Genomic DNA, 25,411 nt, shown 5'->3' on the forward strand with positions numbered 1-25,411 from the left:
GAGTAAAGGAAATATAGTATATACACATAATGGAATACTATTTGGCCATAAGAAATGAAATCCTGTCATTTGCAGCAATACAGATGGAATGAGAGATCATTATGTTAAGTGAAATAAGCCAGGCACCGAAAGACAAATACTACATGTCCTCACTCATATGTAGGAGCTAAAACATAGTTGATGTCATGGGAGTAGAAAGTAGAATGATAGACACTAGAGGCTGGGAAGGGAGAGGGGGATGAAAAGAGGTTGGTTAATGGGTACAAACCTAGACTTAGATAGAAGGCATAAGTTCCAATATTCAAGAGCAGAGTAGGGCCAGGCATGGTGGCTCATGCCTGTAATCCCAGCACTTTGGGAGGCTGAGGCGGGAGGATCACGAGGTCAAGAGATGGAGACCATCCTGGCCAACGTGGTGAAACCCCATCTCTACTAAAAATACAAAAGTTAGCTGGGCATGGTGGCGCATGCCTGTAGTCCTAGCTACTCAGGAAGCTGAAGCAGGAGAATCCCTTGAATCTGGGCGGCAGAAGCTGCAGTGAGCTGAGATCACGTCACTGCACTCCAGCCTGGCGACAGAGTGAGACTCCATCTAAAGAAAAAAAAAAAAAAAAACAGAGTAGGGTGACTATAGTTACAAACCATGTATTGCAGTATTTCAAAATAATTAGAAGCAAAAACCTGAAATGCACCCAACACAGAGAAATGGTAAATACTAAAGGTGATGGGTACCCTGACTTGATCATTACATATTCTATGCATGTAACAAAATATGACATGTACCCCATAAGTATATAAAATATTATGTATCCATTTTTTAAACCTACCATCAAAAAACAAACAAACAAAAAAAGAATCAGCTTCCCCTGAAATTAAGAGCCAAGGATACTTCAACAGGCTTGGATACAGAGCTACAGAAACACAGCATCTTTATCAGATCCAAGCCCTGGCCTTCCTCTGCCCTCTCTGGTGCTTTTTCATCCAACATTTGGCTTTCTTCTGTGTGCAAGGCACCATTCATTTGCTTCTGTGGCTGCTCATGTATATGTCCTGACATAGGAGTCAGACTCATTTTGCACCATCTACCACGAGGGTGCAACCTTCCTTTTAGCACAGCTATGTCAGTCCCTGCCACTCAGACACCCAGCCCCTGCTCTGTGCTGCTAGGCACTGTGGTTTCCAGCTACCCTTGCAGCTAAAGCTAAATGATGCCCTGGACTGCAAAGCTTCCCATAGTCCTTCCAGCATCATAAGAAAAATCCATTTGAGAGCAGTGAGCATTGATAATAGCTTTAATAAATACAGTGTTGGCTCAATCTGCTCTATTTTCAATTAAGATTTTAGCTCTCACACAGCAGGATTTTAATAGGAGTCCTAAGCCTGGGAGTAGGTCATTGAGAATTTATAACACTTTTTTTAATGAACCAAATAGCAAGACTTTTGCCACCATCCCAGGTTGCTTTTGGATTTAAGTCTTCTTCTGTCTCCCACTGCTCCAAAACATAGTTGAGGACAATTATTTTCCCCTCATGAAACTATATTACTCCTTCTCCTCTAGTAATTACCACCTCAGTTTCTTATTCCCTTACAAAGCTTTTTAATAGGACTAGTAATCCAAGGGAGAAACTAATTAGTAGAGGGAATTTTTCCTTGTAATACGCTATGGTCAAAAACATGCAAATTCTCACTAGGATCCCAAGAAATGAAACACATATCCCAAGAAGACTCAACACAGGAAAGGGGAGATGTGATCTCTCTGCCAATACTTCATGTTTCCCTCAACAGTATATCCATTGTGGAACAAAGTTTGAAGATTAAAGAAAAAAAAAAACTAAAAATAGAACTATAGTATGATCCGGCCATCCCACTACTAAGTATTCATCTGAAGGAAAATAAATCAGTATATCAAAGGGTAGGTACATGTGCATGGTTATTGCAGCCCTAATCACAATAGCAAAGATATGGAATCAACCTAAGTGTACATCAATGGACGAATGAGTAAAGAAATTACAGTATATATACATAATGGAACACTATTTGGCCATAAGAAATGAAATCCTGTCATTTGCAGCCACACGGATGGAACGAGAGATCATTATGTTAAGTGAAATAAGCCAAGCACATGGAGATTTTAAAAAAAAAATCAAAAACTAAAAATAGTATTTTTTAGTGTTAGATGACTTATGCAGGTCTTGGCAGCAGGCTGCAGATAACATCACATCCCTATAAACCAGCTCCGTCATGCAGACGTGATTTAGGAATTTATGCCCCAGAACAACGGGAGGTTGATTGATTTGGACTTCATATTGTAGGTAAATGAAGGCGCCAGCCTTAGAGACTCTGACCTCCTTGTTGTGGGACAGAGGGACTATCCTGCTTACTACACCTTGCAAGGTATTAGCTTCCTGGCTTGAAGTTTGTATTCCAAGATGTGTCCCATTAAAGAGATGGGCAGGAGATGACAGGACTCAAACAGGCCTTCAGAGCCATGAAATGGTGGAGATAGAAGAGGTCACAGGGGTTATCAAGAAAAACAGTGAGTTAAACAGACACATGAATAGAAGAATGGTGAATGAAATAGGACAGGTATGTATGCACCAATGCAGTAAATTCCCAATGTCAAGGTTTGTGATATGCCACATGCTAGTGCCTTTTTTCAATCTTTCTACTCATTCAACAGATATTGTGTGCTTAATGGGTACCAGGTTCCCACCAGTACTAAGCACTAGGGAAATAGTGGTGAACTATTTTTTTATTTTTTATTTTTTTTGAGACAGGGTCTCTCTCTGTCGCCCAAGCTAGAGTGCAGTGGTGCAATCATGGCTCATGGCAGTCTCGACCTCCCAGGCTCAAGTGATCCTCCCGCATCAACCTCCCAAGTAGCTGGAACTACAGGTGTGCATCACCATGTCTGGCTAATTTTTAAATTTTTCTTGTAGAGACAGCGTCTCTCTATGTTGCCCTGGCTGGTCTCAAACTCCTGGACTCAAGTGATTCTCCTGCCTTGGCCTCCCAAAGCGCTGGGTTTATAGGCATGAGCCACCATGTTTATCCAACATTTCTCTTTTTTTTCTTTGAGACAGGGTCTCGGTCTGTTGCACAGGTTGGAGTGCAGTGGCATGGTCATGGCTCACTGCAGCCTTGACTTCCTAGGCTCTAGCGTTCTTCCAACCTCAGCCCCCCAAGTAGCTGGGACTATAGGCACATGCCACCACGCCCAGCTAATTTTTGTATTTTTGTAGAGAAACGGTTTTGCCATGTTGCCTAGGCTAGTTTCAAACTCCTAGATTCAAGTGATCCTCCTGCCTTGACCTCCCAGAGTGCGGGGATTACAAGCGTGAGCCACTGCGCCTGACTGACATTTCTTCACATCGCTTACAGTCTAGAGTTTACAGTTTAGTTAATAAACAAAATTATAACTGCTACCCATAAAAAAAAAAAAACAAAACACACGTCAAATGGTTGGAGAAGGGAAGAGTTTAATACATTTATTGATATTCCGAACAACTGAAAATTATCATAGATACAATAAAAGGGTTCTCAATTTATCAATAAGTAGACTTACCTTAAGTACTTTACTTATATATACATGAGCAAACCAAAATAACAATCCTATTTATTCAGAAAATGTTTATTGAGGACCAGCTATATGCTAGTCACAAAGTGACTGACAGAAGTCCTGTCCTGGGCAGGGAGCGGTGGTTCACGCCTGTAATCCCAGCACTTTGGGAGGCCGAGGCGGGTGCATCACTTGAGGTCAGGAGTTCAAGACCAGCCTCGCCAATATGGTGAAACCCTGTCTCTACTAAAAATACAAAAATTACCCAGGCATGGTGGCACATGCCTGTAGTCCCAGCTACTTAGGAGGCTGGGGCAGGAGAATGGCATGAACCCAGGAGGCAGAGGTTGCAGTGAGCTGAAATCGTACTATGGCACTCCAGCCTAGGCAACAGAGTGAGACTGTGTCTCAAAAAAAAAAAAAAAAAAAAAATCCTGTCCTTAATGAGCTCATAATCTAAATAAAAAGATGAAAAAAAAACTAACAAAGAGCTTCAATATGGGTGACAAAGTCTTTAACGAAGGATGGAAAAATTTTGAGAGAATGGGGTGGGGCAGGTTATCACCTTATTAGGGGTGGGAGGAGGGCAGTACTTGGGACTTGGAGCTGAGCCTTGAAGGGTGAGTGAGGTGATTCCAGGCAGGAAGGAGTTGAGGAGTCCTTTTCAGATGGAGGGAACAGCATGTACATTCCTAACTGAAAATAGTGCCTGCTGGGTGGGCAGGGAGTACATCTGGGCAGCAGCCAAAGAGAAGCCTAGAAAGGGAGACAGAAGCCACACCCTGAAGGATTCCGTCTGCCCTGACAGTGTGGCTGGACTTGATCTTGTGGGCAATGGAAGGCCACCGCTGTGTCTTGACCAACAACATGATTAGATCTGCATGTTGGAAACGTGGTTCTGGCTGACGTAACATGTACTTCCTCCTCACCTGGAGGAAATGGCCCAGGTGAGCAACGTTGGTGGGGTGGCAGAAGGAGAAGCATCTTCATTTTTTCTTTCAACTTTGATTCCAATGAAAGAAACATATTTAAAAAGAGTTTATCCATCATGACTCAGTCTGATCTCTTCATAAACACCAAATCCTACAATCATATTACAAGAGGAATAAAATTGCTTGACCTAGTAATTTCTTGTTTTGAGACAGCGTCTTGCTCTGTTGCCCAGGCTGGAGCACAGTGGCTCACTGCAGCCTCAACCTCCTGGGATCCAGCAATTCTCCCACCTCAGCCTCCTGTGTAGCTGGGACTACAGGCACACAAGCCACCATACCTAGCTAACGTTTTAATTTTTTTTGTAGAGACAAGGTCTCACTATTTTTCTGAGGCTGGTTTTGAACTCCTGTGCTCAAGTAATCTGCCCACCTTGGCCTCCCAAAGTGCAGGATTACAAGTGTGAGCCACAGCCCCTGGCTGATCTAGTGATTTCATTAAGGAATTCCCAAGAAAACAATCTAGATGAGAGAAAATAATTTTTCTCAAAGATGTTTTTAACTATGCTACTTAAAATAGCCAACAAATGAAAATAATCCAAACATCTAAAAATAAAGGATGGTCAAGCCAAACGTCATCTATCAATGTGACTAAATACTACATAAACATTAAAGTAACTACAGCCATGGATGGGAATGTGTATGGGAGCAAACGCAGACTCCAAAACATGATATGCACAACAGCTACAAGCTTAAGTACCTACCATGTGCCAGGCCCAATCTAGGTTCTGGGGACACCGAAATACACCAGACAAGGTCCCTGTCTTCTGAACTCACAGTCCACTAGGAAAGCTGGACTCACACAATTGTAACAAGAACAAAGCATGGCACAAAGAGAGCCCAGAGGAGGAGTTGCCCAACTTAGAGCCAACACACAAACACAACACAAATGTGAATGTTCAAGTCTGCAGCAGAATCACTCATCAGTTACAAATTTTGATGACCCTAAACACATACTTGTTAATTCTGTTGGCCAGGTGTGGTGACTCACACTATAATCCCAGCACTTTTGGAGGCTGAGGCAGGCAGATCACCTGAGGTCAGGAGTTCAAGGCCAGCCTGGCCAACATGATGAAACCACGTCTCTACTCAAAATAAAAAAAAATCAGCCAGTCATGGTGGCACATGCCCAGCTACTCAGGAGGCTGAGACACAAGAGTCGCTTGAACCTGGGAGGCAGAGGTTGCAGTGATCCGAGATCGTGCCACTGCACTCCAGCCTGGGCAACAGAGTGAGATTCTGTCTCAAAAAAACAAAAATTATTAGATTATCCTGGACATGTAAAACTTAAGATGAGGAATACTCAAATCCCCAAGAATATTGCATGGAGCTTTTTAAGAGTCCTTGGATGCTAGTTTGAGAAACAAAGATCTAATAGCAGGAAGGTGCCTGTATTAGTCCATTTTCACACTGCTATAAAGATACTACCTGAGACTGGGTAATTTATAAACAAAAGAGGTTTCATTGACTCAGTTCTGCATGTCTGGGGAGGCCTCAGGAATCTCAGAATCGTGGTGGAAGGCAAAGACGAAACAAGGCACGTCTTACATGGCAGCAGGAGAGAGGTGGGGAACTGCCAAACACTTTTAAACCATCCATTCTTCTGAGAACTCACTGTCACAAGAACATCATGGGGAAAGCCACTGGGGATTACAATTTGAGATGAGATTTTTGTGGGGACACAACACCAAACCAAATTAGCTCCAGTGGACAGGAATGAAGGCCCAATAGCATCTGGCTCCTGATTAGGGTCAAGGAGGGAGGAAGAGTCAGAGATGATGTCAAAGTTTGAAGCCTCTGCATCTGGAAAAATGGCAACAGGGCTCCCTGAAATAAGAAACCTAAAAGAAAAGATCAGGTTTGAGAGTAAGAATAAGTTCCATTTTTCATATATTGAGTTTAAGAAACATTAAAGAGTAGGAAAGTGGTGGTATTCAGGAATTTGCTGAAAATTATCTCTGGAGACTTGGAGACACAGGGTAGAGACCCAGCACCCAAAGTCATCTTCCAGGCCGGGCGTGGTAGCTCGTGCCTGCAATCCCAGCACTTTGGGAGGCAAGGCGGGAGGATCACTTGAGGTCAGGAGTTCAAGACCAGCCTGGCCAACATGGTAAAACCCCGTCTCTACTAAAAATACAAAAATATTAGCCATGTGTGGTCGTGTGTACCTGTAGTCCCAGCTATTTGGGAGGCTGAGGCTAGAGAACTGCTTGAACCCGGGAAGTGGAGGCTGCAACGAGCCGAGATCATGCCACTGCACTCCAGTCTGGGTGACAGAGCGAGACTCCATTTCAAAAAAAAAACAAAGTCATCTTCCAGAGATAGCTGAAGCTTGAAATGGATACTGCACAACAGGTACGAACACATCCAAGTGCATTATTATATGTACAAGATACTGCCCTGTTAGTCCCTCACATATTTGCTAGGCATCTACTTACTTTCAAAGGATTGTCTCCATAAAATTAATAAAAACAGTGACATAGTATAAAGGATCAGAGTGAATACATTGATCTCATATTTTTTCCATGGGAAAAATTCTCTACTTTTATAATGAATACAGTTTGAAACATGATTTGATTTTTTAAAGGATTAATATTAGAGTTGATTTTTTCTACAGTGATTTATTTCATGATCATCTTCCTTCTAGCCTGTGAACTTCCGAGATAAGGACTGTGGAACTATGCCTTATTTAGATTGCTAACAAGGTACCACAAATACTTAATATTTGTGGTAGGAGTTTTGCAAACAGAAGAATACTTTGTTGTGGCTCTCAAACATCAGGAAGTTGCAGAGTACTATATGAGAGCATTTGTGTGTATGTACATACTACTGAATTCTACTGTGGTAAACAATCTGGGCTTCCAGTGTGGAGGTGGATGCTTTCATTCATTTGAAATCTACAATTACTCACATGTAAATTAGCAGCAATGCAGAAAATGTGAGAAATTCAGAATTAGTTTATCTTTTTAGAACTACTGAGATTCTTTTTGTGTTTGTGATCTATATGTGCCAACACTACAATTGTGTTATTTCCAGAAATAACTCAAAAAGACATTTTCAATGATGAGTTTTGAGTAGCAAAACTGGAAAGGATATTGTCAATCTGTTGTACGTTTATGATGTGCACAATCTAGGCTTTCTTTCACAAATATGCTTCAATGCACAGAAGAAGGTGAAAACAACGCCACAAATCTCGGGGCTGCAGAGGGAGAACTGAAGGGGGAAAAAACACAATTTGAGTTCATTCACCGGGTTGGACAATGAAACACCAGCTCTCACTCTACTTCTACTTGCTGAAACAGATGTCCCCAAGAAGATAAAGGGAAGACACTTTATCCCAGAATACCCTTCCTGAACCTCTTTCTTCCTATACCTTTATTGTTCATGAAGACAAATGGTATGAAATTTTAGTGAAGAAGTCCAAGCTAGGGTTGAGGAAAGTATTTGGTTTACTTAAATCCATTGCTGAGATTTATGGAACATATCAGAGCTTCCCAAAGCCTAAAAAATTTAGACTTCTAGGCCCTATCATAGAAATTCTGATTCTGCAAGTCTGGGGTGAGCCTGGCAATTTGTATTTCCTGAAAGCCCCACTCACTCCCACAACTGATTCTAATAACCAGCCCAGTTTGTGAATCATGAGCGAGAGACTACACTCCGACTTGGCAAACATCAACTTGGCAAACATCAACTGTCTCACTTGATCCTGACAAGTCAAGTGCATGTCAATCATCTCTATTTCGCAGATGTGAAAAATAAGTCACAAGCCTGTATGTGTCAGTTTGGATGTCATAGTGCAATGCTGCCTCCATTACACCATTATTTGAGCACCAAATTTCTAAGCACAGGTGAACTCTAATCTGATCTTGGGTCTCATCTCAGACTATTCATGCAACCAACCAACTAATAACTGTGGTGTGCCTGAACAGTTCTTGCACCTGTCCATAGTTCAGAGAGACCTCTGCATCCCAAATAACCACCATTCACTATATAAGCACTAAAAAATCCATTCAAATAGAACCTCAATAAATTTGTAGTAGAGCACACAGCTTGTAATACTCAACTAATCTCATTTTATAACCAGTAATGAGAAATTATCTGAAAATGAATAAAGAAAACAAATAGATCTTTCTAAACCCACTTCTGTAAAGGAAACAATATCCTTGCCCTCACTACTTCTGTAACATTCTGCTGAATGCTAATTGCTTTATTTCAATTTTAATGCAGAATTCTACATTTCTGATTAATGTAACTTAATAGGATCCCAGAGAATAGAAATGAGATCCCATGTCATCAAGAAAGGGTGCCATGAGCATCAAGTAGAGGTGTGTGAGGGAGAGATAGAGAGAGGAGGCAGCAAGCGATGAAGGCAGAAGACCGAAATGTGCTGGTTTCAGTTGGGTTTCTGGTTTTCTATCCATGTCACTCTGCATAACCTACTGAATATGTAGACGGGCTTTGGCAGAAAAGGATGGCTCACATACTGGAAAACAAATTGCAGGCACACCTGGAACACATTAGAGGAATCTCTAATGCTTTGGGGCAGAGAGTGGCAAATTACAATCCACTGGCCAAATCCAGCCATGACCTGTTTTAGAATGATCCACAAGCTAAGCATGTTTAAATGATTGAAAAAAAAATCAGAATAATAGTGTTTTATGACACGTGAAAATGATATGAAATCCAGATTTCAGTGTCCATAAGTAAAGTTTTACTGGAACACAACCACATTCATTCATTTCACGTGTTGTCTACGGTTGCTTTCACATTTTAAGGCATAGTTAAGTCATCGCAATAAGAGATCCTATGGCCCACAAAGCCTCAGATATTTCCTATCTGCCTCTTCACAGAAAAAGTTTGTCAACTCCCATTTTAGGGCAAAGGAGGGAGTTAGGTTGCTTCCTGAAAACTGACTCTGATCTAGCCTTAGTTTGCTGAATATGAAATAAAATACTGAGCTTAGAATCATCTGAAATACATTTCCTTTGATATTGACCTGTAAAGTATACCATGATCTAGTTATCTCTGCCTGAGTGTCCCAATATTGAATTGAGACTATTCCTGTGGCTTCTTAGCCCAAAAACAGGGGCGGGAAGGGCTTCTGCACATTCAACTCCATTATTGGAATGATGAATGCATAAAGAGAGGAGCCCAGCATACTAACCCAGCAGAGCCCTCTGCACAGGCTGCGTTTGAGCCTTCCTTTTAGCAAAGGAAATAGGTAGCTTTACCCTGTCAGCAACTCTCTCAAGCACTGTTGTCATTTTCCCAGCATTGATATTCAAAAATCAGAACCGTGGGCTGGGCACAGTGGCTCACGCCTGTAATCCCAGCACTTGGGAGGCTGAGGAGGGTGGATCACAAAGTCAGGAGTTCAAGACCAGCCTGACGAACATGGTGAAACCCTGTCTCTACTAAAAATACAAAAATTAGCCAAGTGTGGTGGTACACGCCTGTAATCCCAGCTGCTCAGGAGACTGAGGCAGGGGAATTGCTTGAACCCAGGAAGCAGAGGTTGCAGTGAGCCGAGATCGCACCACTGCACTTCAGCCTAGGTGACAGAGCGAGATTCCATCTAAAAAAAAAAAAAGAGAGAGAGAGAGAGAGAACTGTGGCATGTAAAGCATAATTCAGAGTTGAAAAGCAGGAGCCACTCTCCTCCCTTCCACTGAAGGCAGGAGGGAAGCCTATCAGAGCCCAGACAGTTCTGGTCTATTAGCAGCAGCCTAATTTTTGCCATCTCTGAAGGCAACACAAATTATAAAGCATTTGCTACTGTTGTACCAGTCAGCTAATTCAATTGTCAGAACATTTCAAACCCCATAATTTGGATGGGAAAGAGAGGGAGCGCCTTGCTCTTATGAATTGCCTGTTGGACTATTCCATGTCACAGCTTGCTTGGAGCTGAGAATAAGAAAATATTCTCTATCAGGAAATTAACGTTTGTAAATACCCTGGAAAGCTAAATAATAAGCATAATGGTTTAGAATCAAAGTAACCAAAGTGGTTCATTATTAACGTTGCAAGTAAATATTTTAATTTGTGGCTTTACTACACACATTGACTATTGGGTCAACTGTTACAGTATTTTACTCATCTTTCAAACTATACATAATTCAGTCCTCTTTGCCAGTGTTTTACCTAAATCCTCTGTGACCGACACTTTTTAATTTCATACTATAACTAGTCCTTAGATTCCAAGGTAATAAAGGCGCCCTTCTACTCAAAATCTCCATGGGCTTATTTCCCTCTTACAAACTCAAATAAGGTTTAATGAGCCATTACACTCATTTGAATGCCAGCTCTGCCAGGATACTAGCTGGATGTGTGTGGATCCCAAACCTCATTTCCCTGAGCCCCGGTCTCTACCTGAGAAAATGGGATTAATGCCACTACTTCACGTGGTGGTTTTTGACTCAGTAAATTTACTTTAAAAACCATTAAATTGTATATGTAAAACAGATCAGTTTTACAATGTATAAATCATTCCTCAAGAAAGTCGTTAAAATTTTAAATTAAAAAGCTGCTCGAGACCAGCCCGAGTTGCATAGCAAGACCCCATCTCTAAAGAAAAAAAAATGTTAATTGTAGTTAAAAGAAGGCCGGGTGTGGTGGCTCACACCTGTAATCTCAGCCCTTTGAGAAGCTGAGGCAGGAAGATCACTAGAGGCCAGGACTTTGAGACCAACCTGGGCAACAAAACAAGACCGCAACTTGACAAAAAATAAAAATTAATAATGTAATTAAAAGTAAAAATAAAAAGAGGTAGCCATGAACAATAAACTATGAGTAAATAAAGCAAGACAGAACTGCCTGCAGAATAAAGAGTGCATTTGTAAGATACAGGAGAATGTGCTATTTCAGCAGAAAAGACCAGGAGAAGGTAGGAGTAGCCAGATCGTGCTTGAGGAAAAAACATGGGACTTCAAGGAATGTGTTCAGATGTCATGTCCTGTTTAAAATTAAATTCCCCTGACCCCACAACTCCTCTCTCCTGTCTGGAAAAGTTAATCACCGTTTTTTCTAGGCTGTATTTTAGATATGCTTTTGCTAATGCAGTCATCACACTGTATGGGAACTTTTTGTTTAAAAGTCTGATCCTCAGTAAACTAAGTTCTTAGGGCTCAGGGGCCATGTATAACTCAGCCCAAGAATGTTAGATAAAAGAATGGATAAATGTTGCTTACTGCAACAAGGAAAAAGATGGTTTTCAAGAGTCAGTGGAATATACATATGTATATGCAAAATGTGTGTATGTATTAGCACAATGCCTTGCACATAGCAATCGTTGTTTTTTTATTATTACTAATAAAACATGCCAAGAACTGCACTACAGTTCAAGTCAATTTTGAAGCAAGTCTAGTCTAACAACAACAACAACATGTTCGAATGCATGGAAAATAAGTAGACCTCATTTTAGATGATGCCCTGCCCTATTACTAAGGTATAAAGGCCTGGATATGGGCTAGACTTCAAAAGCCTCACAGAACCGTCTACAATTTGAGCTCGGAATCCCCCACATCACTGTGAGCAGCGTTCTACCCTCACCAAACCCTGTGCTTGCAGGCGTGTTGCCATTTGAGTAGCAGGTGATGGGCTTTCTGAGGATTCGTTCTTCAAGATTTTGGTCTGAATAACAGAGGAACTGGATAAATTCCTGAACATACAACCTACCAAGTTTGAACCAAAAAGAAACAGAAAACCTGAGCAGACCAATAATGATTAACAAAACTGAATCAGTAATAAAAAATCTCCCAGGCCGGGCACAGTGGCTTACGCCTGTAATCCCAGCACTTTGGGAGGCTGAGGTGGGCGGATCACGAGGTCAGAAGATCGAGACCACCCTGGCTAACACAGTGAAACCCTGTCTCTATTAAAAATACAAAAAATTAGCCGGGCATGGTGGTGAGCACCTGTAGTGCCAGCTACTTGGGAGGCTGAGGCAGGAGAATGGCATGAACCCGGGAGGCAGAGCTTAAAGTGAGCCCAAGATCGCGCCACTGGGCCTGGGCGACAGAGAGAGACTATCTCAAAAATAAATAAATAAATAAATAACTCCCAAAAAAGAGAAGCCCAGGACCAGATGACTGTCTTGTGAAATTCTGCAAGAGTTATAAAGAAGAGCAACACTAATTCTTCTCAAAGTATTCCAAAAAATTAAAGAGGAGAAAACTCTTCCTAATTCATTCTATGAGGCCAGAATCATCCTGATACCACAACCAGACAAGGACACACCAAAAAAAAAAAAATAGAACTACAGGCCGGGTGTGGTGGCTCATGCCTGTAATCCCAGCACTTTGGGAGGCCAAGACAGGTGGATCACCTGAGGTCAGGAATTCGAGACCAGCCTGGCCAACATGGTGAAACCCCATCTCTACTAAAAATACAAAAAATTAGCCGGGCATGGTGGCGGGCACCTGCAATCCCAGCTACTCAGGAGACTGAGGCAGGAGAATTGCTTGAATCCAGGAGGCAGGGGTTGGAGTGAGCACAGATCGTGCCATCGCACTCCAGCCTGGGCAACAAGAGCAAAACTCTGTCTCAAAAAATAAATAAATAAATAAATAAATAAATAAATAAATAAAACTACAGGCCATTATCACTGATGAATATAAATACAAAAATTTCTCAACAAAATACTAGCAAGCTGAATCCAACAACACATCAAAGGGATTTATCTCGGGGATGCAAGGATGGTTCAATATACACGAATCAATAAATACATCAATAGAATAAAGGACAAAAACCATGATTATCTCAATAGATACAGAAAAAGCATTTCATAAAATTCAACCTCTCTTTATGACAAAAACTCTCAAGAAATTAGGCACAGAAGGCACATACCCTCAGCATAATAAAAGCCATAGATGACAAGCCCTCAGCTACAATCATACTGGAAGGCTTTTGTTAATCCCTCAGACTAGATTGGGAACACCCACTACAGTCCCCCAGTAATTGATCCTTCCTTTGCAACCGTATTTGCCACAATTCATGGTATTGCTCTCTGAGCAGTCTCTTCTCAGAGCCTGCAAAGTCTGCAAGATCAGAGCCATGCAGAGCTTGCTTACCCACAATGGATTCCTAGCACATAGGAGGAAGTCAATGTTAAAATATGTGTTTGATGAGTGTTACCACATTACATTTAGTCTACATGCCAACACCTATGAAACAGCTTCAGTTCTTTCCTTCAGCTTGAAGATATGTACAATTCTAAACTCAGAAAGTTATACATCATCTGCAATATTCTTATTTTATTCTCCTGATGTTTTGGTGAATGCTGTCTCTACCACCAGAGCAGTTGATCAAAAGCAGCAAGAGGTGGCAAGACTCGAAACTAACCAGCTTGATTTTCAAAGCTTTATTTTTTTAAGCCCCATGTATTTTTCCACAGTGTCTCACCTCAGTTACAAGGGAGGCACGATGCCCGAAATCTTGTCAGAATTAAAATGATTAAAGTAGAAAGGCTTTTGGCAAAAGAATTGAAAGTTCCTATTTTGTGTGTAAGGTGGGATTTTCAGCCTAAATCACAGCTGGGTGTACTCAGCCACTGCCAGGGACAGAGGCTGTGTGTGAGTTTACCAGCAGTTTATTTAGAGCAGAAGCTCTCAATTTTAAACTCCCAACCTTCCATCCCATCTTTTTTTTTTTTTCCATAAATATAAGAGCACAGATTCTGGCGCCAGAATGCCTCATTTAAAATCCCTGCTACATCATTTATTGGCCATGGTATGTTGAGAAAATTACTTAGCAATCAGCATCTAGCTTCCTCACTTGAAAATGGGAATAAAACAGTACCTATTTCATAGGTTTGTTGTGAGGATTAGATGAGTTAATTACATGAAAGGTGCTTAGAGTAAGGGCTGAGTAAATACTAGCTATCCTTATTACTAAACATAGCTAGGGGCATAGGAATACGTGTGGAGGAGAAGGGATGTGAAACAGAACAGAGAAGACAGCAAAAGTAATCTGCTGTGTAATGATGAGAATGAAGTACTTTCCACAGATTACCACAGACCTCAGGAAAACTTTTCAGTGCAGGTTAACCCGTCCAAGCCACATAGCCAGTAAACAGCTGTGCTGGACTTGAACCCAAACAGTTTGTCTCCAGAGATCCCATCCTGAACCACCAAGAAACACTGACTCCCATCACCACACCTTCCCCTTTAGGGAAAGGAATTCCTGGGTTGCGAAGTGAAGCAAAAGGATGTGAAGAATGAAAAGAAAGAATGGACAAACAAAAGAAGGCCGTACTCATCTGTTTTTTTCCATTTATAAGAGGTTTCCCTTTATCATCCCTTCACAGTCATAAAAGAGCCCGCTGTCTCTGTGGACACTTGGCTTTGATTTCAGTAGGCCAAGTTGAAATCAAAATCACTATGAAAGAATTCAAAAGACTGACAGATCCTTTTCAACCCAGCAAGATCCAAATGTGAAATAGAAATGATGGACATGAAGTACAAAGGGTAGGCAGGAGAACAGTGGATGGGGTCATTAGGGACACAGGAATCTCACCTATGTCTAGGGTGGCAAGACTAGCAGGGGTGCTCTAGAGTCAGAAAGACAAAGGATTCAAATCCTAGTTTGGCTCTGTACTATCAGAAAAATGACTTAACCAATCCAAGGATCATTTTTCTCATCTGTAAAATGGGGATAAGAACATCTGCCTCTCCATGGATAAACCACTTTGATACAGTTCTAGGAAGAAACTGGGAGACAGGCACTCACACTGGTAGATGTGTAAACTGGTTCAATTTCTATGGACGCAGTCTGGTAATACTGCTCTTTTTTCAAACTTAACAAACTTATGTACCACTTAAAAAGTGCCAGGCACTACACTAGGCACTTTACAAATAGTATTTGATTCTTGAGGCACATTGTAAAAATGGTGGCAGGGATTCCCTTCACTGTATCCCTGCATCTCTGACCTTGGAGAGTCCCCTCCCACACAGATTCTGAGCTTGACTCTTGCTTTGGTCAATGGAACAGCAGCAAATGCGACACAAGCAGAGGCTTGAAAAGTGCTTGAGCTCTGCCCTCCTGTGCTACTCTATGGAACTCTGAGACCACCATGTGAAGAAGCCTGAGCTAGGCTACTGAAGCATGAGAGATTGCATGCTGTCCCAAATGAGTCCCCGATGACCAACACATCTGTCAAGCACCAGACATGTGAGTGAGGCCATCCTAGACTGTCCGGCCTTCAGCAGATCTACAAGCTAACCACAGAAGCAGAACCAGAAGAGTCACTCAACCAACCCACAGATTTGAGAGCCAAGTAAAACGGTTATTTTTTTAAGCCATGATGATTTGGAGTGATTTGTTGTACAACACAAACTGATAGAATCCTCGTAACAATCCTATTAGGTAGCTACCATTATTATCCCTATTTTGCAAACAAAGCAACTGAGGCAAAGAGGGGTTCAGTGACTTTCACGACATGTAAATGGCAGAGCCAAGACTCAACTCCAAGCAATCTGGCTACAGGTCTGTGCTCCTAACTCCTACACTATGTTGCTTTACCTACTAAAAATACAAGTATTCACATCACTTGACCCAGAAATTCCACTGCAATTTATCATGCAAATATGCTTGCACACATGCAAAATCATCAATATATAAGATTATTCACTGCAACATTGTTGATAACAGCAAAATACCAGAAAAAAAATTCTAGTGCAGGCATACCTCGGTTTAGTGTACTTCCCGTTATTGAACTTCACAGATACTGTCTCTTTTACTAATTGAAGGCTTGTGGCAACCCTGTGACCAGCAAGTCTATCTGCACCATTTTCCAACAGTATACGCTCATTTCATGTCTTTCGGACACATTTTAGTAATTCTCCCAATATTTCAACCTTTTTTATTATTACTGTATCTGTTAAGGTGATTTGTGACCACTGGTCTTTAATGATACTGTCGTGATTGTTTCAGGGCACCACGAACCGTACCCACATAAAATGGTAAACTTACTGTATAAATGTTGAGCATATCCTGACAGCTCTACCCACCAACTCTTCCTCTCTCCCTCTTTCCTTGGGCTTCTCTATTCCGAGACACAACGATATTGAAATCAGGCCAATTAATAACCTTATGACGGCCTCTGAGTATTAAAGTAAATGGAAGAGTTGTCCACCTCTCACTTTAAATCAAAAGCTAGAAATGATTAAGCTTAGTGAGGAAGGCATACTGACAGCTGAGATAGGCCAAAAGCCAGGCTTGTTGCACTGACTGGTCAGCCAAGTAGTAAATGCAAAGGAAAAGTTCTTGAAGGAAATTAAAAGTGCTACTCCAGTGAACACATGAATAATAAGAAAGTAAAACAGCCTCATCGCTGAAGGGGAGAAAGTTTTAGCAGTCTGGATAGAAGATCAAACCAGTCATAATTCCCTAAGCCAAAACCTAATCCAGGGCAAGGTGCTAACTCTCTTTAATTCTATGAAGGCTGAAAGAGGAGAGGAAGCTGCAGAATAAAAGTTTGAAGCTGGCATAGGTTGGTTCATGAGATTTAAGGAACAAAGCTGTCTCTGTAACATAAAAGTGCAGGGTGAGGCAGCAAGTACTGATGGAGAAGCTATAGCAAGTTATCCGGAAGATGTAGCTAAGATCAATCATGAAGATAACTACACTGAATAACAGATTTTCAGTGTAGACCAAACAGCCTTATATTGGAAGAAGATGTCAACCAGGACTTACATAGCTAGAGATGAGAAGTCAGTGCCTGGCTTCATAGCTTCAAAAGACAGGTTGACTCTCCTGTTAGGGACTAATATAGCTGGTGACGTTGAGTTGAAGCCAATGCTCATTTACCATTCTGAAAATCCTTGGGCTCTTAAGAATTATGTTAAATCGACTTTGCCTGTGTCCTATAAACAGAGCCACAAAGCCTGGATGATAGCACATCTGTTTACATCATGGCTTACTGAATATTTTAAGCCCACTGTTGAGACCTACTGCTCAGAAAAAAAAAATAAAAAGATTCTTTCAAAGTATTAATGCACATTGACAATGCACTTAGTCACCCAATATCTCTGACGGAAATATCCAAGGAGATTGATGTTGTTTTTGTGCCTGCTAATACAACATCCATTCTTCAGGCCATGGGTCAAGAAGCAATTTCAACTTTCAAGTCTTATGACGTAAGAATACATTTTGTAATGTTATGGCTGCCATAGTGATTCCACTGATGGCAAAATAAATTGAAAACCTTCTGGAATGGATTCACCATTTTTACATGCCATTAACAACATTCTTAATATGAACATTTACGATATCAACATTAACAGGAGTCTGGAAGATGGGTCCAACTCTTATGAATGACTTTGAGAGGTTCAAGACTTCAGTGGAGGAAGGAACTGCACTGGAAACAGCAAGAGAACCAGAATTAGAAGTGGAGTCTGAAGATGTGACTGAATTGCTGCAATCTCATACAATTTGAATGGATGAGGCTTCTTATGAATGAGTAAAGAAGTGGTTTCTTGAGATGAAACCACTCCTGGTGAAGATGCTGTGACATTGTTGAAATAACAACAAAGAATTAGAATAATGTTAGTTGATAACACAGGCAGGATTTGAGAGCATTGACTCCAATTTTCAGAGAAGTTCTACTATAGGGAAAATGCTATCAAACAACATCACATGCTACAGAGAAATCTTTCATGAAAGAAAGAGTCAATCAATGCAGCAAATTTCACTGTTGTTTTATTTTAAGAAATTGCCACAGTCACCCCAACCTTCAGCAACCACCCCGCTCTAGTCAGTCAGCAGCCTTCAACACTGAGGCATGACCCTCCAACAGCAAAAAGATTATGACTCACTGAAAGCTCAGACAATTGTTGGCATTTTTTAGCAATAAAGTATTTTTATTTAAAATATATACAGTGTGCTTTTTTAAACAATGCAATTGTATATTAATAGACTATAGTGTAGTGTGAACATAACTTTTATATGCACTATGAAACTAAAAAATTGTTTGATTCACTTTATTTAGATATTCATTTTATTGGGATGGTCTGGAATCAAACCTGCAACATCTTTGAATTATGCCTGTATATTGACATAAAGGTTTCCCATTTACAGCTATAAAGAGAACTTGGGGCTGGGCGCAGAGGACCCACACCTGTAATCCCAGCACTTGGGGAGGCCAATATGGGAGGATTCCTTGAGCCAAGGAGAGTTCAAGACCAATCTGGGCAACAGAGTGAGACCCCATCTCTACAAATAAAAAAAATTAGCTGGGTGTGATGGTGCATGCCTAGAGTACCAGCTACTCTGGAGGCAGAGGTGGGAGGATCACTTGAGCACAGAAGGTTAAGGCTGCAGTGAGGTAGGATTGCGCCACTGCACTGCAGCCTGGGAAACAGAGCAAGACTCTGTCTCAAAAAAAAAAAAAAAAAAAAAAAAAAAAACATATAGATACATACACACACATATATAAATAAAGAGACCTTCATAAATCTATAAATACCAATCTTCTTGTATGAGAGAAAAAAGTGTGGTGAAGAAGAGTGTACTTATATGCTACCATTTGTGCTTTTAAAAACAAAAAGTATGAATATATCACTGCTGATATGTGCATAGATTATTTCTAGAGGGATAGAAGAGATGAGTTAACATCAATTGCTTCTAGGAAGGGGAACTAGCTGTCTGGACAACAGAATAGGAAGGCTCATTTTCGTTGTAAGCTTTTGATATCTTTTAAATTTTATACGATGTAAATGTATCACCTATTAATTTTTAACTTAAAAGGTTGTTATGAAAATGAAGGAAGACAGTAGATGCCTGGCTCAAAGAAAATAATCAATAAATAGTAGCTACCAGCCTGGACAACATAATGAGATCTCGTCTTTACAGAAAATTTAAAAATGAGGCAGGAGGATCGCTTGAGCCCAGAAGGTGGAGGCTGCAGTGAGCTGTGAGGGTGCCACCGCACTGCCACCTGGGTGAGAGAGCGAAACCCTGCCTCAAAAAAAAAAAAAAAAAAGAAAAGTAGCTACCATTATAATTATTCTCCCACCACTGCTTTCTAACTTTTTCTAACACAAATAATTTTTTAAAGCAACCAATCCTCTGTAACTCCTGGCTTGCATGGAAAGAGCTCATTTTGGATTCAAAAATAATGAAGGAAACATGAAGGAGCTATGTGAAGAGGTGAAAGAAGACCCAACCATGGGGTTCTCTGGTGTTCAAAGTCCTGGGCAGCACAGTACACACCACATCAGCCTTTTGTCGGAGCCCATATGGGCTACTACAATCAAATCCCATAGACTAGATGACTTTAAACGACAAAAATGCGTTTCTTACAGCTCTGGAGACTGGAAAGTCCAAGATCACGGCCCCAGCAGATTCAGTGTCTGGTGAGGGCCCAAGTTCTGGTTCGGAGATGGTGTCTCCTCACATCATGGAAGGGGCAAGGTAGCTCTCTGAGGCCTCCTTTATAAGCTTCTGCCCTTGTAACCTGATCACCTCCCAAAGACCCACCTTTTTTTTTCTCTCTCTTTTTTTGAGACGGAGTCTCACTCTGTTGCCCAGACAGGAGTGCAGTGGAGCGATCTTGGCTCACTGCAAGCTCCGCCTCCCAGGTTCATGCCATTCTCCTGCCTCAGGCTCCGGAGTAGCTGGGACTACAGGCGCCTGCCACCACGCCCAGCTAATTTTTTTGTATTTTTAGTAGAAACGGGGTTTCACCGTGTTAGCCAGGATGGTCTCAATCTCCTGACCTCGTGATCCGCCTGCCTCAGCCTCCCAGAGTGCTGGGATTACAGGTGTGAGCCAGAGACCCATCCCTTAACACCATCACCTTGAGGGTTAGGATTTCAACATATTAACTGCGGGGACCACATTCAGACCACAGCCTCTCTCTTCAGAGGAACCCAAATACTGGGCATCTTCTGTGCTCCTGCTCTGTACATTCCCTACGCACCTTCTCTTTCACTCAAGGACACCAAATGAAAGTAATTACTTTTGATTCTAATAGTCTCTGCACACTCTCTATCTGCAGCTACTGATCTGCAACAGTTGAAGGGTTGCCACATGCATCTGCCAAACTGCCAAATTATATGCTTCTCCAGAACCAGACAGGGTCTGGGGCAGAAACAAAAAGTTTGTAGGCAACAGTGTAATGTCAAGAGCCAGGGCTTTGGAGTCCAGCAAACCTGGGCACAAATCCTGCTCTATTTTCTTCACAGCACTCATCACTATCTGAAATGACGAATTCGTACATTTGTTTACTACTTTATTATCTGATTTCTCAGTTTGAATGTGGCCTCCAAGAAAACAAGGCTTTTGTATGTCATGTTCCTCACAGTATTCCTAGAGCTCAGAACAGCGCCTGCACATAGTAGGTGCTTAATACACATATCTTATGGAGGTGGGGGCTGGGGATTTAAAATGCAGATTGCCAAGCTCCAGTTTGAGAGATTCTGACTCATTAGGTTTGAAACAGAGCCTAGGAATCTGCATTTGCAACAAGCATCCATCTTTTCCATCCTAAGGCAGGTAGCAGACAGATCACATGTTAAGATACTCTGGTCAATGCCCTCCATCTCCAAATCGTGATTCTCCTTCTAACACGCATGACTACGGACCCCATTCAGGCTCTTTTCTTTAATTACCCTGGGGCACTGAGGGTAAAAGGAGGTTGCTGGCCCCTGAATTTGGAGTTCAAACAAGTAACCTCATCACGGCCAGTTTCCATTTCTGCTGCATGCGAAAGTAGCTGGCCAGCCTGGCTGGAATCCTGTTCTCCGCAGAAACACCTGAGCAGGTCTGGACTAGCTCCAAAAGTATAAGCCAGGTGAATTTCCGTGTCAGCTCACTGAAAACTTTCCAGGGGCAGCTGGGGCCAATTCACACTTGCTGTATACTCCCTCCAAAGACACCCCACTCAACACGCACACACAGAACACTTAATTCTGGTACCACCAGCAAAAAGAGGCCCGAGTTCCCTTGGAAGCGACCCAGCCGCTGACAGGCAGAAATCTCTGAAAGGGCCACTCAGGTGACCAAAGCAATAGGCGCCTACGTACCTTATAAGTCAACCCCAAGTTCCAACCTAGAGAAATGCATGGACTCTGGTGGCAGAGTCTTACTCCGTTTTTGTTTTCTTGGTTTTTTTGTTCTGTTTTGTTTTGGTTTTCTTCCATTTCTTCTCAGCCTTGCCTTTTCAGAAAACACCCCTCCATCCCTTCCTTGGCGCCTAAACTGTCCTCAGGGTAGCCTTAGGAGGTCTGGGACAATGTGGAGGGTACCTAATGGGATTTCCTTAAGTTTCCTCTACTGCTTTTCCACACTATTAAATGCCGAGATCTTGTATTTGATTAAAGCACCTTCCATTTCCAAAGTTAAAATACAAAACGGCACACCGGGTCTGATAACTTACAAAATCGCCAGCACCTTCGTGTTAATTAACTTCCCCAGACAAGTAAGATCAAGCTGCACTAGGGCCTGCGCTCTCTCCGGGGCTGACAGTAAGCAGCACCAGTCCCCCAAGCTGTCCCTGGAGGTGGAAGAGCCCCTGCAGCTGAGCCTGTTTGTTCTTCGTTTTTCCACAGGCGCCTTGGCTGGAGGGTGGGGGTGAGCGCGCGGCCCCCGACACCTGCCGGGAAAGCAGCAGCCGCAGACCCCCAGGGCGCCCCAGGCCAGGAGCTGCGCGCCGTCGGCGGGTGGTGCCTGGGGGAGCCTCGCGCCTTCCAATCGCCAGAGTGCCGGCATCCTTCCTCTCCCCAACCCCAGCCCCGGCCTCGACCTGTCGCCCACCTGGCCCGGACCTGGGGCTGGCTCCTTCTCTGGGGTGTGCGCCGAGGGAGCCCCACCGACGCCCAGCAGAGCTGCCCGGGCTTCCAAGGAAGGACCCGGGCGCTGGGCCGAAGGCAGCCGGGCGGGCATGTGGGGCGCCGGAGAAGTGGCTCGCCCGCAGGCGGGGGGCGGAGCCCCGGGGCAGCCCACCTCGCAGGCGCCGGCCCAGGGCTCCGACGTGCGTGCGCAACCTCGAAGAGTGCAGGCCGGGGCTCCCGCGGAGCCCCTTCCACTCCCCAGTCCCCTACGGGCGTCCCCGCTCCCAGCCGACGTCCGGCCCCGCCGCGCCCTCACCCTTCCCGCCGCGAGGGCCCCGCCGCACGCTCCTGCCCCCGCGCCCCGGGGCAACGGCTCACTCACCCTCCGCATGGTGTCGGGGCCGTCCGGGCTGGACTCGGCGACTTGAGCGCGAGAAGGGCTGGGCGGGCGGTGACGCTCGGCCGACCGGGAGCTCCGCGCTGCCCCCGCCTGCACACGCCTGCGCCGCGGCCTCAGAGTCGACGGGGGCGGGGCGGGGGCGCGCTGGCCGCGGGGTCCCCTGGGCTCTACCCGGGCTGCGGCGGCGGCGCGGAGCCGGCCAGGGCGCGCTGAGCTAGCGGATCCCCTGGGCCCCGGGGCCCTTCTGCCCCAGTCGCGTCGTCCCCGCCTCCTCGGGCCGCTTCGCCCCTCTACTCTTCCTCAAGTTCCCGCCCCACCGAGAGCGGAGCGGGTCTCCGATGCCTGTCCCGCAACCCCCAGAACTCAACTGGAGAAGCTTAGGGGTGAACGGTGGGCCCACCCTGCGGGGACCCCAAGTTTGCGGAGCAAGAGGGGATTGGCGGTGAGCGCAGATGGCAATTCTCACCCGCCTTAAAAGCACCACCTTAAAATCCTCCCCATAGGATGGGAAGGTGGCCCGCTAATGTCCGTTCCTACTCTTAGTTTTCTTTTTAGATTTTCAGACAGGGTCTCGATCTGTCCCCAGGCTGAGCGCAGGGGCGCGATCTCGGCTCACTGCAGCCTTGAACTCCCAGGATCAAGCGATCCTCCCACCTCAGCCTCCCCAGTAGCTGGGACCACAGGAGCGCGCTCCACTACACCTGGCTAATTTTTGTATTTTTATTCTTTTATAGAGACAGTGTCTCACCATTTTGCCCAGGCTGGTCTCAAAATCCTGGCCTCAACCTATCCTCCAGCCTCGGCCTCCCAAAGTGCTGGGATGAGAGGCGTGAGCCACCTCGCCGGCCCTTTTCCATTCCTTAGATGCTGCGATTGTTTTTTGAAAGTCCTGAGCATTCATAAAGCTTTGCAGGGAAGGGTGGGAAGAGAGTTAAGAGTGGTAAACAGCAGGTCCACCGGGGGGCTGGAGGAAACACCGTGGAACAGAGACGGCCTGGTGTCATTCAGGTGAAGGCGCTCGGCAGGGGAAGGGGTCTGCATCCCCATTCCAGCGAAACCCATGGGTTTTCCTAGCAACCCCCTGCGTGCACAGCTTTCTCTTCACAATCGACCTCCACCCCCACTTTTCCAAACAACACGGAAGCCCATCCCCAAATGCTAATGCTTCTGGGGGGAAAAAATGAGAAGGGGGAAAAAATATATTCCCCAGATCATGAAAACACTGCGCACCCTTGAGCCCAAAATGCAGCATCTAAATCCGCAAGAACAGGATGGAATGATAAGGGAAGGTCTTCCAGGAAGAAATCTGATTTTATTCTGCTTCAACTGCTGAACAAAGTAAATCAAATAGCACGGAACTCAAGGCAGCCTGAATTTTGTGTAGAAAAAATATCTCTTGTTTGTCAAAGGATCTTTTGAAAAGCATCCAAGGACGCTTGTGTTTTCAAAGCGGCTGTGACAGGTATGCAGGCAGACAGCAGTGGGAATGCAAAGGCTTGTGCCGGGTAAACACTTCTCTTGAGTGTTTCAGCTTTGGCATTGCCTTTATGCCAGTTATTCCGGCAGATCACCGCTGTCAAAGAAATACCTTTATAATTTTCTAACATCGATTGAGTGTCAGCAGCACTAAAGAGACCATAATATTACACAAAGTACCTTAATGATCTAATGGATAAAAACATTTTGTCTGGATTTCTCTTTGGTGCCTATCAGCACAGATAGGGGAAGGAGTGACTGATGTGTGAGGGGGAAATGTAAGAAATGACAATTAATGACACTTGCTATGTCACTTTTTTACTTTATCTTATGATCTGTATACAGTGGGTTTTTTCTTCCGTGGATAAGAATCTCTTCTGATTGAGCTCTTGTGTTTTTGCCTTTCTTTGGGAAAATAACAATGTTAGTAAATGTCCTTCTGAGCCATACCTGTGTTATCAGTTCAATCCACACAACTCTATGAAGTACGTACTGTGATATTATGGTTTTTTAGAGGGAGATACTCCAGCTCAGAAAGGGCAGGTAATTTGCCCAAGATCACACAGCTTGTTAGTGGCACAGCCTGGATTTCAACTAAGGCAGTCTGACGCGAGGGCCCTCTCACTTAATGCCCATGCAATACTGCCCTCCTCTGCTTCATAGAAAACGTGCAACTGTGTAAAGGTGTTCCTGGAAGTAAAAACATGAGCTTTTGTCATAGATTAGTCACTTGGTATCTCTGAGCCTTAGCTTCCTCATCTGTAAAATGATGACTTGGACAAAATAGATGCATTAAAGGCCTAGCCAGAAGTAAAGTTGAAGATTTAGAGTATTACTATCTGAGTATTAAAGTATCAGTATTCTTGCTCAGCATTGTAAGAAATCTTAACCTGGAGGTACAGTGTTAGCCACTTCATTGGTTTGTGTGATCTCACCACAGCCCCTTGTTTTAACACTGCTTATGCTGCTTTCTACAACAGCACCTCTTCCTGCTCCCTCTAATTAATACTCTTTGCTTTGCAAATGTGATATCTAATCGAATTAATGTTCTTCTTTTTTTCCTTTGAGACGGAGTCTCGCTCTGTTGTGCCCAGTCTGGAGTGCAGTGGCACAATCTCGGATCACTGCAACTTCTGTCTCCCAGGTTCAAGCAATTCTCCCGCTTCAGTGTCCCAAGTAGCTGGCATTACAGGTGCCCGCCACCACACCAGCTAATTTT

At 43.5% G+C, this 25,411-nt stretch overlaps 1 protein-coding gene across 2 annotated transcripts in view; it reads right to left on the bottom strand.

The window, feature by feature from the left end:
* TMCC3 (transmembrane and coiled-coil domain family 3) overlaps positions 1 to 23,185 on the bottom strand; it is a 306,045-nt gene extending 282,860 nt beyond the window's left edge. The window contains exon 1 of one of the 2 annotated variants that reach the window (XM_077954772.1): positions 22,699 to 23,185. In XM_077954772.1, coding sequence (XP_077810898.1) covers positions 22,699 to 22,707 — 9 coding nt within the window. In that variant the 5' untranslated portion in view covers positions 22,708 to 23,185. The remainder of the gene's footprint in view (positions 1 to 22,698) is intronic. The other variant, XM_015152451.3, reaches the window with a different exon arrangement.
* Between the last annotated feature and the right edge of the window lie 2,226 nt (positions 23,186 to 25,411).

This window comes from Macaca mulatta, chromosome 11 (assembly GCF_049350105.2).
Source record: "Macaca mulatta isolate MMU2019108-1 chromosome 11, T2T-MMU8v2.0, whole genome shotgun sequence".
NCBI classification, from domain to species: domain Eukaryota; kingdom Metazoa; phylum Chordata; class Mammalia; order Primates; family Cercopithecidae; genus Macaca; species Macaca mulatta.